This window comes from Mus pahari, chromosome 22 (assembly GCF_900095145.1).
Source record: "Mus pahari chromosome 22, PAHARI_EIJ_v1.1, whole genome shotgun sequence".
NCBI classification, from domain to species: Eukaryota; Metazoa; Chordata; class Mammalia; order Rodentia; family Muridae; genus Mus; species Mus pahari.
In genome coordinates this window covers 212,904-232,438 of record NC_034611.1, presented here as the reverse complement: position 1 = coordinate 232,438, position 19,535 = coordinate 212,904, and the positions used below count along the sequence as shown (strand labels likewise).

The 19,535-nt window shown below is 37.9% G+C and overlaps 1 protein-coding gene across 1 annotated transcript in view; it reads left to right on the top strand.

The window, feature by feature from the left end:
* Positions 1-2,233: 2,233 nt before the first annotated feature.
* The window catches only part of Crispld1 (cysteine rich secretory protein LCCL domain containing 1), a 37,229-nt gene continuing 19,927 nt past the window's right edge, over positions 2,234-19,535 (top strand). The window contains exons 1-2 of the mRNA XM_021222037.1: positions 2,234-2,890; positions 3,719-4,039. Coding sequence (XP_021077696.1) covers positions 3,782-4,039 — 258 coding nt within the window. The 5' untranslated portion in view covers positions 2,234-2,890; positions 3,719-3,781. The remainder of the gene's footprint in view (positions 2,891-3,718; positions 4,040-19,535) is intronic.

Sequence of the window (19,535 nt, the reverse complement as noted above, 5' to 3'; positions counted from 1 at the left end):
GGATACCAGGCATCGTGTAATGTAATATACACATACATGCAGGCACTGACATTTACACAGAAGAGGAAAATAAGTAAGTCTTTAAAATAAATTAATACATCTATACAAGTTCTATTTCTTAAAGTACTAAACACAAGAAATGCAGCATTACACATCTCCAGGAGAAGAGATGTAAGGCTGTCTTGATAGATTAGATGTGAGGTTATGGTAGTATGTAGTAACTGGCACCTCTACAACAGTGTACTCACTTGGAAATTCAGAGGTAGGTTAGCACACATTTTAAGATAATTCCTTACTTTCCACATACATGGATAGTTGCAGCATGAGGAACAGAACACTAGCAAAGGAAAATCATCTTTGCAGAATCATGTGAATTCCAGTGCTTTAGGCTGTAAGTAGCCAATACTCAAGCCAAGCCAGTTTGGCTTAAACATGCATTTGTTATCTCACATAACAAGAAAATGGAGTGATTGGTCAGAAACAGGGAGGGACAGACATTATTTATTCTTTTGTTCAACAGGTAAGGAGGTCATTCTTTAGTCTGTCCCTTGTCTTTGCTCAATAGCAACTGTACTTTTCAAATCTCACAAATTAGCACCTAAAGATAGTTTTTCTTTTGATCACAAAAGAAAACCATTGCAACCCCTTTCCTCAGCTCTAAATACAGTTATAAGCAAGTGTTGCTTGAACTGTCTCTTACTGTATTATTGCTTGAACTGTCTATTACTGTATTAGGCACTGCTACAGAGGTCTATTTTTAAAATTGCTTAGAATAAGCAACAGTCACTTCCTAAGGTTGCTGCTGATGAGAAGGTGGGTACCCCTTGTAAAACCAGAGGCTACAGATTCAGATGGAACAAAGAGGTGGGAGATTCTCTGTTGGCCAAGTACACAACAGTATCTGCCACAATAGAGTAGAAATGCCACAACCCACCATGGCTTTACAAGGGACTGCTTCTGTCATAAATCAAAGTACCATTTTGACATGCATTTGATGTGGATAATTTGTGCTTTTCTGTTGACAAGTAGACTTTGCAATAATGAATAAAAACATGAACTGTATCAAAAAAGCTTATATAGTAAATGGAAATGCAAGATTATTGAAGGCTAATGCTTAATATGATGAATATTTAGGCCATTCTTATATGAAAATATGATAACTGCCTTACCAAATTTCTTATCATCTTTATTAAAGTTCCTCTTCAAATATTTCAAATATATGCAATTTTTAACTCAATTAATTCTATGATTTTCAATGACACATAAAGTGTTCCATGTAGACATGATCGCCATCTATACTATACTATACTATACTATACTATACTATACTATACTATGCTATTACTATATCACCTGTCCTTTACCATAAACTGGACTGATTTAGATGTAAAAGCCCTGTTTCCTGAATGCTAGGGACACTAATTATGAATTAATATTCCCAAACTACAAATTTGCATCCATTTTGTATGTACAATGCTGAAGAAAAAACTTGTGAATCTATACCTGAGAAGGTTCAGTGTGGCTCTCTTTCTGATATGTCTGCGCCCCATTCTTTGCTGTTGTAGGCAGCAAGGATTGATGCCACCAGGGACTTTGGGGCCTGACTACAGAAGAGCAGCTGGATAATGGAAAGAGGCAGGTAATGGTTGGAACAATCTGATAATCCCTACCACAGGGTTTTTATTTGGTCTTTGAGACATTCCAGATATAGAGACAGAAATTTGAGATGAGGACTCTCAAAAGAGCAGATGCAAAGACAGGGGAATTAGATAATCCACTTCAAAACAAAGTGTGCTTGTACAAACTGCACCACACTCAGTAGGGCAAAACTTTTTCAGTTTACAATTAGTAAATTCCTACTCTAGGATGCAAAACAGGTATCTGGCCTGGGACTGAATTTTGAGACCCTGACAGTCTATCAGTGATACATTGTTTAAAGGACTCTTCTTAGTTTCACAAATGCCAAGTGCTGGTGATCCCTTTTCAGAAGCCAGTGCTGCATGTTTCCTGACATGTCTCAACTGTCAGGCAATATCCACTTCAATAGACTACTGAAAGTCTTTCTCCATCTGGTCCTCATTAAGCTTTAGTAGCCAAAGAAAGACTTCTTCCTTCTAGAAACTAGAGATCAAAGGGGATCCATTAGAGAAAATAAAAATGTGTTTCTCTTTTTATCCCACCCCCTAGATTTCCTTTTGTGTGTACAAGACTGGAAGTTCTTAGCGTACCTCCGTGCCCACTTACCTCAAGTTCTGGGGCTTTGCAACCAGACTGTAAGTAATTTCAGCATCCCATCAGAGAGGGGGAGGGTGTCTGATCTGAGAGAGGTGGGAGAAGTTAAGGGCTCTCTTGCCCCAGGGTCCAGACCTTGCCAGCCTCCACTCACAAAGGCACAGTGCACGCCCACGAAAGCTCCTGGCTTGCTGCAAGTCGACTCCCACAGGCCTCGGGCCAGAACTGGGTGGAGGTGGAGGTGGGGGGAGGTCAAGGAGGGCTCTGGCATCACGTGCCTGTGCAGGCACCTCAATAAATGCGAGTGCTGAGGAGCGGCGGAAGCGCCTGGCGCCAGGGCTCTGCAAGCTGAAGCAGGAGTTCCCCGGGAGTTTTTCCTTTGTCCCACCTCACCCTAGGTCTCTGGAACACCGGGAGCCCACTCTGAAAGCTGCTTTCAGGGGCACTTTGCTAACTTTGGAGCCCGTGCCCACTGCTCCTCCTAGGCTTGTTTTGAGTCGCAGTTAAGGACTCAAGGGGTCAGCCAGCACCTCTCTCTGACTCCCGCGGTGGCCTGGTCCTTGTCGCCTCTGTGAAGGGAAGAGTCAAGGCAAGGAGCAGCTTCAGAGACCAGCCATCCTGTCAGGCTCCGCTCTCCGGAGAACATCACACTGGAGAGGTAAGGGCGATGCACAAGCTGCATCCAGAGTGGTCCAGCTGCCAGGTTTTCCTGGTTCCCTATTTGGAAACATCATCTAGGAAAAACTGACTTGTAGAGAAAGGTCTGGCCAAGACAGGGTAGATGGGTTGCAGGGCAGGAACACTTCATTTCAACTTGTCCTGGGTACGCCCTCCCTGCAGGGTTCAGTGAACCGTGGGCTCCTGTTGTATGTGAGGGACATACTCTGAAGTTCTCCAGGAGCACGCTTGGTAGGGTTAAATTCACATGTTGGGCACAAACTTTGCCGGAATATGGGAATATGATTGATTTCTCCATCTGCACATGGATGAAAAAAAAAAAAAGTTGCTCGAGGGGCCTGAGTCATTCATTTGCAGTGAACCATGGGGCCATCTCCAGGTACCAGTAACACAGGCATGAGTAGTGTATGACTAGTTATGAACCAGAGATGAAATGCTGGGATATTGTGCTTTTAAGAATAAAATAAAACAACGCAAATTAAATAGAAAACTTGAAAGTTTCTGCAGAATATAAAGCTTCCAGACAAAAATAAAACACTATATAAATAGTACTCATTGTAAGGTATGTCATTTAAAACCTTGTAATTCAGAAATTATTCTCAAGCCTTGAGCTTCCCCGGCTACTTTTGCCCTCGACTTTTGGCTTAGTGGGTAGCTTGGAAAAATATTTTGTGTCAACAGCGCATTGTAAAAGTTCTTTAGGAAAAATGGAGGTGCTAGAAAACGTATTTTCAAAACCGGAGTGCTTATGTGTTGGGGTTTGCTATCATAATATAATTTCATCTGAATCATGTGACATGTCTTATAGCCACAAGGAGTGGAAGAGCCTGTCTTGGAGATTTTCCCCGGGAAAACCCAGAGGCCATTCATTATGATGTGTAAGGCACAGGAGTGGCTCAGAGTGACTGCACTGCTATTTGTGGCTAGAGCAGTTCCAGCTATGGTGGTTCCTAATGCCACTTTGCTGGAGAAACTTTTGGAAAAATACATGGATGAGGATGGTGAATGGTGGACAGCTAAGCAAAGAGGGAAAAGAGCCATCACAGACAATGATATGCAGAGCATCTTGGATCTCCATAATAAACTGAGAAGTCAGGTGTATCCAACAGCTTCTAATATGGAGTATATGGTAAGACACTATTCACATGGTGTATATCAAAGAAATGTTCTTGGTGCATAGGGCAGCATAGATAAATTCATTCATGCTGTTCTTTAGTCTTTTCCCACTCATTCTGCTTTAGTTTTTAACATTTTCTTCAAGTATATCCTCATCTGCACATTCTTCTGTCCATGTCTCTGTTGTTAAGAGCTCTTTCAATTTCCTTGTGAACTTAAGTGCCTTCAGATCCACTGCTCCTAAGTACTCTTCTAAACTCTGCTTTTAAAGGTAGGTCACCCCGTTCCTAAATAGTTCCTGTATTGACTTCAAATGTCTCTTTTTACATTTAATTCTTTGTGTGTGTGTGTGTGTGCGGGGGGAGGGGTCACATGCCATGATGAAGAGGTGGCAATCAGAGGCCAACTTTCAGCAGTCAGCTCTCTCAGCACATGAACTCAGGTCCTCAAACCTTAATCCTCAGGGTTTGCCTTTATTGGCAGAGCCACCTGGCCAGCTCCCATATTAACTTTCAATTCACTTAGTAGAAAGATTATGCTTTAGGGCCTCTTAGGATCTTCCTATAAATAGTGGAGCTACACAACTCAGACCGAGACTTAGTGAAGAGTTCTGAATTGTTGGCACACATGTATGCCCCAACGAAGACCTTTGTTTCTTGCAAATATGAAAATCACTTTATACTTGTTTTATGTTTAACTGCTTTAGCCAATTTATTGTTTGTAATCTTCAAAGTGTAAATATAACAGAATCATTTTGTCCTTAATTACCTCAAATAAATCAACAGGTTTGGGACACAAAATTAGTTCTTTAAAATTATTTGCATACCTTACATATTTAGACAAGCTTTCAAACTGTATTATATTACGCCCATGAACTCAGAATGCACTGTGCTAGCAAAGTCAGCTAGCCAATACTTCAGTGACAGCAAAGTTTATTTAATGAGCACATTCAAGGCACACTTCAGATAGGTTGTGTGATGTAGGTAGTTGTAGTGCATTCCTGTTATTCCTTTTTACCCTGTATTTACAGTAGTTCTGCTGGTTATTCCTTTAGATAAATCATTAGAAACATGGCTGTTCTAACTTTCCATTACCCTTTAGAAAATAGTACAATACATTATTTTAACCTTTAAAAAAATGTTTTATGCTAAAGAAAGGTTGCATTCAAGACACCTTATCAGAAACTGGGATTTTTGGGACCATGTAGAAGTCCTGGTCACATCACTCACTGGCTGTGTGAATGGCCACTTACTAAAGTTTCTCTGCTGCATGCTCCTTAAGGCTATTTATGCCAAGAAGAATTGTGATGATTAACTGAAATAACCTGAGATTTAATTCTCTAAGATAAATATTACAAGGTGACAATATGTTATGAAGAGATGTGTAATGGATTTTTAGGCTTCCTGGCACTACTTATATTTGGGATCTAAAGAGATTGTTCAGTTCTCAAAATTCCTTGCAGGATGTGATGTCATAATATTGAATACAAAATAAATATATTTCTTTTTGAGTGCTTAAGGGGTAAAACTCTAAGTTCCTTCAGTAATGAGCTTTCAATAGGAGCAAATTATGGATCCTCTCTAAGTTTATTTAATGATGGTAGCTCTTAAGTGGCTTCATGTTTGCATGTGTGCTTATGTGTATGAGGTGTATGTACATGTAAATGTTGATATGTGTGTGCACATGTAGGTGCATGCACGTGAAGTCACCAGTTGAATATATCTATCACCCGCGACCTTAGTTTTGAGACAGGTTCTCTCGCTGAACTTGAGATTCCCTGACCCAGCAATAGTAGTTGGCCAATGAGAGCCATAGTTCCTCTTGTCTATGCTTCTTCAGTGTTAGCTTTATCAATTTACACCACCTTGCCTGGAATAGAAGAGTGCCTCACTTATGATAGGGCTAAGGATCTAAACCTAGGTCCTAGTGTTTATATGGTAAGTGCTTTGTAGATTGAACCATTTCCCCAGCTTCTCCTTTGGATTTTTATTTAAAATACAGAAGAACTTAAGAACTCAATCCTACATAAGGGATTGTTATGGTCTCTGTGTGTGATTTAATATTACAATCATGAAAAATAAGTTTTGTGATTCTCATGTTTACTTGCAAAAACAAACAAACAAAACTGCAGAGTATGTATAATGCCTAGTTTGGGATTTTTGATTTTCATTTTGATCCATTGGTTTCTTTCTATCCTTGAAATATAGATTCAGCAACAGCCAGGGTTTATGTTGTGTTGCCCTTAGATACTATTGACATTGGAACCTGTTTTTAACCAGGCTGCAGATCTCTGTGTCCCACTGAAATATTAGGAGACATTAATCTTAGAGTACATACTGAAGGGATATTTAAAAATAATTATTGCTACTATTATCGATTATATTTTATATTATTATGACTTTCATAAGAATGAAAGACTGATGCAGATCAGTATTTTAGAATAGAGTTAGCTTGCTTATTTAAAATGCTTTTATTTTAAGGAATAAAGCTTAAATCTTGAAGTTGGCTGGAGTCATTTTCTGTGTAACTTTCAATGTCCTCTTATAGTCTATATGCCTTTTCAGATTAATTGTTGAAACAGCCAATGTCCACATTTGCAATTGGTACTTATTATAGTCCTATAACAGCCAACTTATTAATGTCACATCCCCATGCCTACCCTTATCATCACTTAATGTGCAGTTAAATATTACTATTGAAAGCCAGACCTTTTCTTGAAGAGCTTATAGTTTGAATGAGTAAAATGTATAAATATACTTAAAATCTTCACATACATGGGGCACAAAAATTCTTTGATCTGAAGGTATTGAAACACTCCTTCTTGTGAGAGCTCTTCTAGACCACCCATGAGGTGTGTCCTGTTTCATAAAGGTGATCAGTACCTTTAAAGTTAAGAAGAGAGATTGTGGGTAAAAGGTGGAAAAACAGACAAATGTAGATACCAGACACAGTCAGCCTGCTTTGGGAGAATCAGGCTAGCTAGATACATGCCCAGAGCTGGGGAAGAATCTGTAACCACAGACATCATAATGATAGAAACTGGAAACCCCAAGGAGAGTTGCAGGGTTAGTTAAGAATTGAGGCTTAAGGCATCAAATGAAGGGACAAGAGATCACCAACTACAAACACTGAACTTGATGTGTAGATCAGCAGGCTCACATCTTGTCTCTTTTGCTTATTGGAATGTGAACTCTGACAGTCTGCTGCCCTTCTGGGCCCAGGCTATTTCAGTGGTAAAACCAGTGGAAAAATATAAAGCCCAGAGGTGGCACTGAAGAGGCCCTGGTGAACTAATGTGCTTTCTTTGAGCCTGTCTTCCTGTGTATTTATGACTCTATAGCCTTCTTTTTTTCAACATGGGAAAATATTTTCTCTGGGTTTTGCTTTATCAATTCAATTGAAATATCCTCAGGCTTCCATGGCTCTGTCTTCCATACTTCAGTCTGGCAATGTTCTCTGCACTGTCTTCATGCATTTCCTAGTATGTGTGGGGCGGCCTCCATGTAGACTCATTCTACGGTAACTTCAAAAGAAAGCCAAGGGCCTTATAGTGTCTGTTCAGTCCTCTCCAAGAAACAGACAAATAACTGTATTCAAGTCCACACATCTGATTTCTGCACCACACACATGAATGTGCATCTGCTAATCCAGTGCTAGTATCCACCTCACAAATGTCTTTGAGCCCTACCTCTTCTATTTTATTTAAACTTTTGTTCCTCTACTCAAATCTGCATTGGCATTATACCTTCCCACTTAGCAGACTGCACTAATTCATTCCTCTTTTATAGCCTAGTGTATCCTCTTCACACTTGGTAAAGCTGACCTTTCCCTCAGCTTGTCTGTGTGGGTCACTCAGTTGAACAAAAGATCTATTAACTTCTCCCTGGTTAAAAAGTTAAAGGCTCTAGAGTAACTCAGGCAAGGACGCACATGTAGTCTACACCATGAACCTCAGCGACCTGTGTTCACACTGGCTTGTTTGCTGTTCTGAATGAAGGACATGCTTCTGCAGCTGCTTCTTCCATTTGGTATCTTCCATGTTCACATGCCTGTGTTCCACCTCTTCTTATCAGACATCTGTGTATCCCTCAAAATTGAGCTCAGATGTCATCGTTCCAAAAATTTTCTAGTGGGCTCATTCATCTTCTTCATTCCCAAATACCTTACTGTACCCTCTTTATAATACTTAAGTTTCAGTGAAATATATGCATGCCTTATTTCATTTCTAGACTTTTAATTCAATTCTAAAATATATGTGTTAAATGAAGGCATAAGAGAAATAATAAGCAAGATAATATCTAAGGCAAATGTGGAGAATAGGCATAAAAGAAATTAAAATAATAAACAGGATAGCTTAATTTCTCAATAGTATTTTAATTTTTCTTTAATAGAATTGCTTAGATGATGCTTTCATCTGATGTTGCTATTCTCTTCCCTAGATTTTCCATATCCAGGATTCCCTCAGTTTGCATTTATTAATTCTATTTCCACTTTTAGGTCTTGAAGAGTTTTATTTATTTCCTTGACCTGTTTAATTGCATTTGTATGTATATCTTTCAGGGATTTGTTTCCTCTTTAAAGACCTCTGTCTGTTTGACTGTATTTTCCGCTATTTCTTTAAGTAATTTATTCATTTCCTCCTTCACAACCTCTATCATCCTTTTTTATTGGATATTTTATTTATTTACATTTCAAATGTTATCCCCTTTACAGTTTCCCTTCTGCAAAGCCCCCATCTCATCCCCCTTTACCGTGCTCCTATGAGGCTTCTCCCACACACACCTACCCACTTCTGCCTCACTGCCCTAGCATTCCTCTACACTAGGGCATCAAACCTTCACAAGATCAAGGGCCTCCTTCCTGTTGATGCCAGATAAGGCCCCTTTAGCTCAAGAAAATGTCAGGTGTAAAAAATATAGTAGAAGGAACTTATACATCAGTGAAAGAAAATGTTAAGTGTAAAAAATTCCTGACACAAACCCTCCAGGAAAACTGGGATACCATGAAAAGACCTAACCTAAGAACAATAGAAATAGAAGAAGGCGAGCCTGGTGTGGTGGCGCACGCCTTTAATCCCAGCACTCAGGAGGCAGAGGCAGGTGAATTTCTGAGTTCGAGGCCAGCCTGGTCTACAAAATGAGTTCCAGGACAGCCAGGGCTACACAGAGGAACCCTGTCTCGAAAAGCAAAAAAAAAAAGAAGGCAAAAAGTCCCAGTTCCAACACCCAGAAAATACTTTCAACAAAATCATAGAGGAAACCTTTCCCAATCTAAAGAAAGAAATGTCTATAAACATAAAAATATTATTTAGAAACATTAGTTATATTTTTAAAAGTATTTTTAGCTACAAAAACTAAAATTCATGGGACTTATGTTTTTGGGAAAGTATCTGCTGTTTAAAATTAATGTATTTTTGTCTTTGGAAGTTTTTGCCACTACAATGGCAATACTGGAGAAAGAAATAACACAGAAACCCCGTTTACTAAAGTTTGTATTAATGGAGTAACTTGCTGGAGTTCAGGAGATGAAATAGAAGCTGGCTACCTAGGTTTATAGAGAAAAATGGTGTAAAGAGTTGGGGATTGTACTGGGGTTTGTTCCTTCATTCAGCATACCTTGGGAGGTTCCTTTTTATAAGGCAATATCTAGGGTTCAGTAACAAATGCACCCTTCCCCTCTTGACTGTCCAGACTCAACATGTTGTTCTGTGTGGCTGAGAGAGTGAGCCAGGGAAGTGGGAGAGAAAATGAAGACAGAGATTTAATTAGGAGGTACAATATAGGTCTCTTTAGTACCTATACATACGTGTGTGTGTGTGTGTGTGTGTGTGTGTGTACATATGTGTGTGTGTATATATATATATATATATATATATATATATATAGAGAGAGAGAGAGAGAGAGAGAGAGAGAGAGAGAGAGAGAGAGAACATTTGAATAGTGGAGAGCCTGATTTCAGGATTGCCCCAGACATCACTGGTTTAGGCTTTAAATGGTTGGAATGCAACTATCTACAACAAGAAAATGGTGGTGTAATGGTTAGGTAGTGAGAAGTGGTGGCCATATAAATATTACCTCCTTATAGTTCATGCATTCTGAAAAATTCAAAGAAACCTTTTTAAAGATACATAGATCTTACCTGGCTAGGAGGCAACCAGGAAATAAAATTCCCTTTCCTCATGAAAGGCCTGTGTATCCGAGTTATAATACAGAATTTTGGAAATTGGTAGCAGTTTCTATTTTCGATTACATATGAACAAAAAACATTACACATCCTACAAACTGAGAAGGACTTTTAGAATGTTGTGAAAATTGAAAAATGCTGATTATATGGCATTCAATATAATGCCAGGAGATGGAGGCAGAATCTACACATTACCTCTTCCTTTCCCAGAAAGGGTAGCTAGTTGTTTCCTACCTGCTCTCACCTCTTCTTTCCAAACCAAAACTTGTCTCATATTTCCTCTATAAGGAAGATAGAAATTTTAACATTATATGCAGGAACCACTTTCTTCCCAGGTCATCCCAATGTGCTATCATTTAAGCTCATTTTTGAAGTAGTATTGTTATACTTTGCATGTGACAAGTAACTATGTGTTCTTCAGGAACTGTTTTTGTTATGGAAAACTAGAGCTCAATGGTGTATATTATATAGATATCCACATGAATTTATTAAACTGTGGTTAGACAAGCAGCAGTAGGATTCATGGAACCAGTCTGCAGCATAAAGCTATGGCTCATGAGCATTCAGCCAGTAAAGTCAGGAGGAGAGCAAAGATCTCCATAGATAGAGACATTTAAGACATGAGCTCTTGTTGGGCTGTTGGGCAGTGGTGGAGCATGACTTTAATCTCAGCACTTGGATCTCTGTGAATTCCAGGCCAGCCCAGTCTATAGAGTGAGTTCCACGAAAGCCAGGGCTACACAGAGAAACACTGTCTCAAAACAAACAAACAAACAGAACCCAAAACCAAGCAAAACAACAATAACAAAAAGATGAGCTTTTGATACTGTTTGAAGACTAGAGGTGTGGATAAAGGGAAGGCACTACAAAGGAAATGGAGGGTTAGGAAGTGGGATGTGAGGGGTGATGATGGGTTGGGATGAATACAAAATGGAGGAAAACTGAAAGTTAAGAAACTCTTGCAAGTGCTTCTTTAAAATATCAGAGCAAAAGAGGTCAAGAGTGTGCTGTGATACTTGACTGTGTGGGGACAACTGAATGATACAATGGCCTAAGGCTAGTTCAATGAAGATTGGTTAGAAGAAATTAGCATGTTTTTGTTTCATTCTCTTTCCAGACCAGCATTTTATATAGCCTGGTTGTAGTCACAGTGCTAAATCTTTTCAAGCTAAAAGTTTCAACTTCAATTACAGACACATCACAAATTTAGTGACATTTATAAGAAAATCCAATTTCTTTGCATATTCAGTTGTCTATATTGTGTACCTTCATGAGAAATTGAAAATATCCATTTATATAAATGCAATCACAGTTAAGAAAAATGTTACTTAGTTAAGGACTAGTCTCTATTGTTTTGCAAATTTTGTTTCTTCACACATCTGTCTTAGGAATTTATATAATGAAAACACTCCACAGGAGTACAGGTATTATATCAAGTCTAAGTCAGGGGTTCTCAAGTAATGTGACCCTTTAACGCAGTTCCTCATGCTGTGGTGATATGCAGTCAAAAAACTACCCGGTTGATACTTCATAACTGTAATTTCTCTACTGTTATGAATCATAATGTAGATACCTGCTATACAGGGTATCTCATATGTAACAATATGAGACTCAAAGAGATTGCAACCCACAGGCTGAGAACTACTGACAAGGTTTCTGTCTATCTTTTGTCTTTAAAATTGTAAAAGCTATAATAACAATTGATTTGCATCAGAAAGTTTGAAATTTGTTATATTCAGTAGATACTGGCTGTACATTCTTGCTTCAGACACTGTACTAGAATATCAAAAATGAAGTATGTTTGAAAACTCAACAGGTTCACAAACATAAGCTGAGTGAGGTGATAAAAATGACAGAAAACTAACCTGCCACTATCATTACATCTTGGTAACACCTTTTAATTGTGACTGGATGACAATGCTTCAGCTAATCACAGAAGCTGAGGCTGTTGTGGCAGGCAGAAAAAGACCATACACAAAATCTGTTACTCCAGAAAGAGAGGAATAAGATTGGATGTTTACAGTTCAAAGAGACTGAATGTTCTCCAACAGCTAGAGGAGTAAAAAAAAAAAAAAAAAAAAAAAAAAAAAAAGATATAGTTACATGAACATTGACTAGAATCACTTTTTTCTCAAGTAAAAAGAAAACTGGATTTTTGTATTCTCAGTAAATGCAAAAGTTAGTGCACAGCACGTTTTACTCAAAGTACTGTGAAATGTCATAAAATTACTCTGATTAGACAGAATTAAGTTAGAAAGATATCACTGTACTCTCTGGGAGATGCTTTGGACCACCATGAACCTGGTAATGATGGAGTGACACAGTTTCAGAATGTGTTTCATTGATATTGTTGACTCACTTTATACTGAAGGAAAAAGGGTAAGGAAGAATATGAGGTTATGTTAAGAGTTCCCAGCACCTTGATGTTTAATTGAAGCATTTCCTGTGGCAGAATGAGAAACAGAGCAAAGTGAAGATGACATCACAGGGTTTTTCTAGGGAAGACTGAGTTTGAAGGACCACATCATCCTTAAATGAATTCAGTGTGTCCAGTGAGAAGGTGGGATTTGAGATAATAATAATGGAAGGGTTGTAGATATTGTCAGGAGTTATCTTAGCCGTGCTGTAACTGCCTGAATCAAAGAGAAGATTGTTAAGGACTGAAGTTTGGATGCCTTAGATTGGCCCAAAGTGTGATATGTGGGTTTTAAATAAAAAGAAAAGGGCAACCAAGACAGAGTGCAAAGACTCAGCAAGGTTGGAGGAGCAGGTGACATAGCTTTCTTGTAAGGCAGGAGGAGAAGTAACAAAGAGTTTAACAGTTTTTCAGTGTCATTGAAAAGCTCATAAGAGAAAAGAATGTAAATAGTTGATTTGTGTCCAGAAACCCTATGCAGACATAGGAAGAGTGAGGGCAGCAAGTGGTGATGTCACCTTGACTCCCTGAGATGATCCCGGAGAAACCAGAGAAGTGAGAGGGCAACCAGTGGGTAAGATAAGAATGCTTTTACTTTTCAGTTTAGGAGAGAATGTGTTACGTTAATGAAGGACCTTACATAGGATGGATAATGTTTAGCCTCTACAATGTGATTTCATTCATTTTAGCAGCAAATCTGAGGCCACAAGTGTGGAAACAATTGGATTCAGTTGTTAAAGAAAAGAGATTATATTTGTGAGAATGTTTTTAGTTTCCCCAGTGAGCTCTAGAGCAAAGACCATCAGCTGAGTCTGAGCCGATAAAAATGATGAGAGTCTGATGAGGGAACATTGTGAAACAGTGTCTGTGGCTCTATGCAAGGGATCTTGGTGGAACTGAGTGTAAGTGGAATTTCCATTACTGTAAGCTCTTGTTTCACAGTGCCCAGGGTTCAGAAGTCAGAGGACACCTGGGACAAGGAGGTGGCTTGGAACAGAGAATATGTATACACACATACACACACACACACACACACACACACACACACACACACACACACACACACATTGTCTGACTACCAGTGTCTTCTACTAATTAGATATAGCTAGAATCTGAGAGACAAATGAGCTAAGGTAATAGCGCAGTTTGAGTTGCGCCATTTGAGCACAGAACATAGCAACAGGATCTGAGATAGCAGTGCAGGGATAAAAGGACTGCTGGCCAAATTCTCATGAGATGATCAAACAGAAATATTCGAAAACCATTATATAAATACCATATATGTATAGTCATATGTATTTATATGTAATGCACATATATGTTTATACATACTAATACATATAAATCATAGTTCTTGCTTAGTATCATCATTTATATTTTAACTGTTCAGGGAAAATTATTCCTCAGTAGTCTTTAAAAGTCTCAAAGAAGATATTCTGTTTATCAAACTGATTTTAATTCTTCTAGCAAGTAAGGGAAACTAGGAGTATAGAATTTATGTATCTCTCACTGCCTGGAAAAATACGAATTTTTTACCTTTATGGAAAAAAATTAATACAGACAGCATAGGATGTAAATATATGCAATGTAAATATGTAAACAGCAGTGTAGATAATCAAAGAGTACAATATAGCAGTTGTGTTGAAAGCATGTAGACTTGCATTGGTGTGTTTCTAATATCAGTCTTTGGTTTAAGTGGAAATTTTTGGGTAAATTGTGGTTTCAGTTATTTTGTTTACATAAGATTTTTTAAAAACTAATTAATCAAAGGAGTTTTTCATTTTTAATCTTTTAAAATATAAAAGGCTGTTTCACACACAATAGAAACAATTAGCATTTCCTTTGCCTTTAAAAACCTAAGTTATTGCTATTTGTTACAGGTTGGTTGTGAAATGCCACCCCAAATCTCATCTGTTTTTACATTTGGTCATCAGTTAATGGTGCTCTTCTGGGAGGTTAGAAGAGCTTTGTCACATGGAAGCCAGCTGACAGAGAGAGGCCATTAAGGGACTTGATGGGCATGCCCACTTCAGGTTCCCATTTGGCTCACTCCTTTCTAGTTGTAGCCATGTAACAAGCTACTGCTTTCTGGTCACTCTGCTATAGGCCAGCTGCTCTACCGTACCTTCCTAGTTATGGTAGACTATGATTATCAGAAACCTGATCCAAACTAAAAATGTCCTTTTTGACATTGTTTCTGACAAGTTCTTTGGTCCCAGTGATGAGCAAAATAAACAATACAATATGTAAATAGATGTGAGTTTCTGCCTGAGAGTTTTTGTCTGCAGTCACACTTGAACCAGGTTCTTCCTAAAAGGCAGGGCTGGGCTGAAAGGGAAAAGACTGCGAAAAGAGAAATAACCAGGCCTTGACAAGATTTCCTGATCAAAGCCCACATGTTTAATGAAGCACCGGGTTTATATGGCATGGGAAAAGCCCTTCCCCCCAGCCCAAATCTTGGGGCAGTCCAGATGTGAACAGGTAGGAGGATCTTTAGGAAAGCTGTCTCTGTAGAATCAGGTGCCTAGCAGCAGGGGTTAACATCTGCCCGGAGGCGATGGGGGAACAGTGGCAGAAACAAAGAACCAGCCTGGCAGAGATCACCCCAGGTGGTGAAGAGCAGTGACTGCAGGTCTGGGAGACTCCAACAAATAGATACTGTAATTTATTGTGAGAATTTTTTGCATCATGCATTTTTCTAGATTTGACTTTCTAAAACTTGTTGGGATATAAATACAACTAATGAATTTCATTTCTGAAATTTATTGGGCTTATATATAATATACCTAATGAAGAAATTCATTGACAGAAATTGATCCCATATTCACTGATCAAGATGTAAAGAACTAATAAGTTATATTATTATTTTTTGCCTGTTTATTTTGTGTGTGTAACATTTGTGATTGTATACACATATGTATATGTGTTTGTGCATGTGTCTGTATGTGTGTGTGTTTGTGTGTGTGTGTGTGTGTGTGTGTGTGTATGTGTGTGTGTGTGCCTGTGTGTATATGTGTGACTGTGTGGATGTGAAGGCTGGAGGTCAACACTGAGTGTCTTTATCACTAATCATCTTATTTTTGAGACAAAGTATCACTGTCCCTTGAACTCACAGATTCAACTAGAATGGCTGGCCAGGTTATATCCCCAGTCTATACTACTTCCATCTTAATAAAACATCAATACAAATAATAAAGTCGTTGTTTGTAGTAATGTACTGAAGGCAATGTAGTCTTTGGTTTACCAGAAAGTCTATTAAAAGGTAATAGCACTCACAAAAAGAATTCAAGTTTCCAGAGTTTTATTTTTGCGTAACACAGGTGCATTATGCCTACTCTACCACTTGCACCTAACTCACCCACATACATTACTGCCTGCTGTTGGGGATCTGGTGAGATGAGAAGCAGAGAGGAAGCATACTTGAACAATCATATCTCCTCTGAGGCAAATTATACATTAGGAGTCACAGAAATCTCACAAGACACACACAACAGGGTTCTGCTTTTAAAGTTCTCATTTGGGAATTAAGATTCAGAACAATGGAGGCAAAACAAGAAGAAAATATAACAACTAGTAAATTATGCGTTTAAAGAGATTGAGAGGAAGGTATGGAAGAGAATGTTGGAGTGAACACATTTTGGAGAATCTCTTGCATAATTTAGGAGAAAGAACAATCTTGTTGGAAAGAGACTAATAAATTCAGCATCCAAGAAAGATGACTGTGCAAAGGCCGACCTTGCTGCTCTGTGTTCTTACTGGTCTTGGCTCCAGGTGTTGGAAATGCCATAACTTCCATCCTGTAAAACTGAGTCAAAATTTACATTTTGGATAAGAAGCCCTTCAAAGTGTTATAGTGGAAGCTGTAGAGGGCCAGCAAGGAGGAAAGTTTGGCTATAAAGGTCTCGACCAAGAGATGAATAAGTGCAAATTTTATAGACAAATATAAGGATGGTGTCAGATTACTGTCTGCTCTAGCCACTGAGGACAGGCTCATTAGAGTCTATGATAATGAAATAGTATTCCTGGAAAAGCAGACTGTCTTTTGAGTTTGTCTGGATATTAAATTTCCATTTCAGAAATTAAACTTAATAAAATGAAATGGCATTGTTTTAAATGGCTACGTTGCTGCTTCCTGCATGATTGTGGAGGCTTCATTTGAAAGTAGATTTTAAGAGAAGCCCAACTCACATCTCTGTGGTTTCTAGGAAACTTGAATAAACATTCATTGCCTCGGGGTAATGCTGCTGTCTGTGCAGCCTCTTAGCCTTCTGAATATTCCCGACCACTACAGAGTTCTTCAGAACAAGTGAGACAGGGTACTTATATCCTGAAGTCATCCCCGATTGGAAGGAATGCATTACAGCCCTTTCCAGTAGGTGGGCGTGTGTTATATATGTAGCTCAGAAATAACCATGCTTTACTTCTGATATATCTCATGTACCAATTTTATGAAGAAATGGTAATTTTAGTGTAGGCTGACTTCAAATTAGTGCTGTGTAAATAGTTCAGAGAAAGAAAAAAGACTCTTAAGACATCTTGATTTGATTTACAAACCAAAAATCAAATAGAAATCTGTTAGAGTTCAACCTCCATTTAAATAGTATGGGTATGAGTAATTGGCAGTCTAAAGTCTGAAATAACCTGCATACTCAAATACATGTGTTCTAAAAGCTATGTATACATGGACCATGCGGTCATTAGGCTTTAGTAATAATTCTCCCAGGACACGTACAGTTTTACTACTTTATTCTGGAAAGTTTTAAAAATTTTACATTGTTGGTCTCCAACTAGACACATAGAAACAATTAAATTTGATAAATGATCTCTTTCAAATTATTATTGATTAATATTTATTGAATATGGGTTAAAATTAAATTTACTTACATGATTTTCTGCTGTAGTCTTTATAAATATACTATAAATTACAAATTATAAATTCTTCTGACTTTATTCTCTTGTTTTCAATGCACTGAGCAAAAAAAATAGATTTTTAAAAAAACTTTCTTTTTCTGAGATTACAATATAATTAGATTATTTCACCCTTCACTTCCCTATCTCCAAGTGTTCCTGCAATGCCCCTCTTTGCTCCTTTTTCAAATTCATACCTCTGTTTTGATTAATTGTTGTTACATTATATCTGTATATCTATACATATATGTGCACGAATGAATACATTTTACAAAATAAGGTTAGCCAAACAGGTATAAGCATGCTTTAAATTTTATTTCACTTTCTGTGTAACAGATATAAACACTGTTTTGGAAAACACAAAGTTGTGAGTTTAGAAACAGTTGTATCTCCTTCTCAAAAGCTCCAGTTTCTATGGAAAACCTCACAGGCCAAAGTACATAGTCAAGTGCAAAGCAAGAAGAAACTGGCCTTCAGTAGCGTCTCCGGGCCTTTTCCGTAGGCTTAGCTGGGTGGTCCCTGGGAGTTGGTGGTGGGGGTGAGGTTTTCATTTATTACTGGACCTAAGCCACCATCACCTGAGGGTCTGTACTCTCCTGTTCTCAAGCTTGCGCCAAGAAATCTCACAGCTGCTGATCCCTCTGTGTGGTCTCTCTCCACAGTGTCCTTCCCGCCAATCTTCCCCTGTGGTTGGCTGTATAATGTGTTGGCTCAAGTTCGTCAAGATGCATCTGAAAGGAGAACCAAATAGAAGCTCTGTTTCATAACCTAGCCCCAGAATTCTCGGAGCCTCATTTCATTTTTAGCAGTCAGTCACTGCAGCTCTGATGTGTAAGATCAGAATTTAAAAATCAACACGATAAACTAGGAAAGGGGATAACATTTGAAATGTAAATAAAGAAAATACCCAATTAAAAAAAGAAAAAGAAAGAAAATTTCCTCTGGCTTGAAAGACCATTTAAGCAATAGATCTCAGACTCAGCAGAACTGATGCCCTCTTTTTTTGATTTTGAAAGGAAATTCAGTACAATCTTTATGAAGTGAAAATAAATCAGTATCATTTTCTAAAAAAAAAAAAAAAATCAACACGATAGTCTCTTGGTATTTTAATTTTTAGCCATATTTGTGGTTCTCTTCTTGCTCCTGGATGTGCCTTAGAATGAGGTCAGCCTACTGGAAAACTTATGGATTAGTGTGGTTTTGCAATGTGACTAAAAGCACTGTGGAAAAAGCTGCAATCTTGTGTTTCAAGACGGGCAACAACCTTTTTGTTGTTGTTTTTTCTTTAGTATGCTTTACTTTCCAGGTGACTACCTGGAAATCTGATTATTTTTCCAATTTTCTGGATGCAAAAGGAATACAGCATTTTTCTCATCCTCTGGGATTTCATTCAAATTCATATTTCTTGAGTAAATTTTTGTTGAAGAGATAGCAACAGTCACTTTAATGATATTTTGTATAATAAATTAAAATGTATAAATTAATTTAAACAAATAATGAAATTAATTAATAGCATACATATAGCAGCAAATAAAGTTCTTACCAGATTAATATTTATTGGTAACCTATACTTATGGTGTCTATGATAATTAGGAATATTTGGTATTAATCCAAAATAAAATAAAGTTATTGATTTTAATCAACAATTGCATACCACTCACTAATTTTTAGCTGAATGTAGAGATGTTTCTGTACTTTCATAAATAATAAAGGTATACTATAACAAGAATATAGAAACAATGTAAACTTTTATTTTTTTATAGTGAAAATATTTTCCATATTTTATATTCACAACTGAAAAGAAGAAATTCTCATTATAAAAAATTATAGGAATGAGCAAGAAAGAATTCCATACTTATATGTGTTTGTAAATGTATGAGCATGTATATGTATATATAATGTGTGTGCATGCTTATTCATGTGGAAATGCACCTGTGTGTGCATGCGAGCACATCTGAGTCTGTGTGTGTATGCATAAATGTGTGTGTGTGTGTGTGTGTGT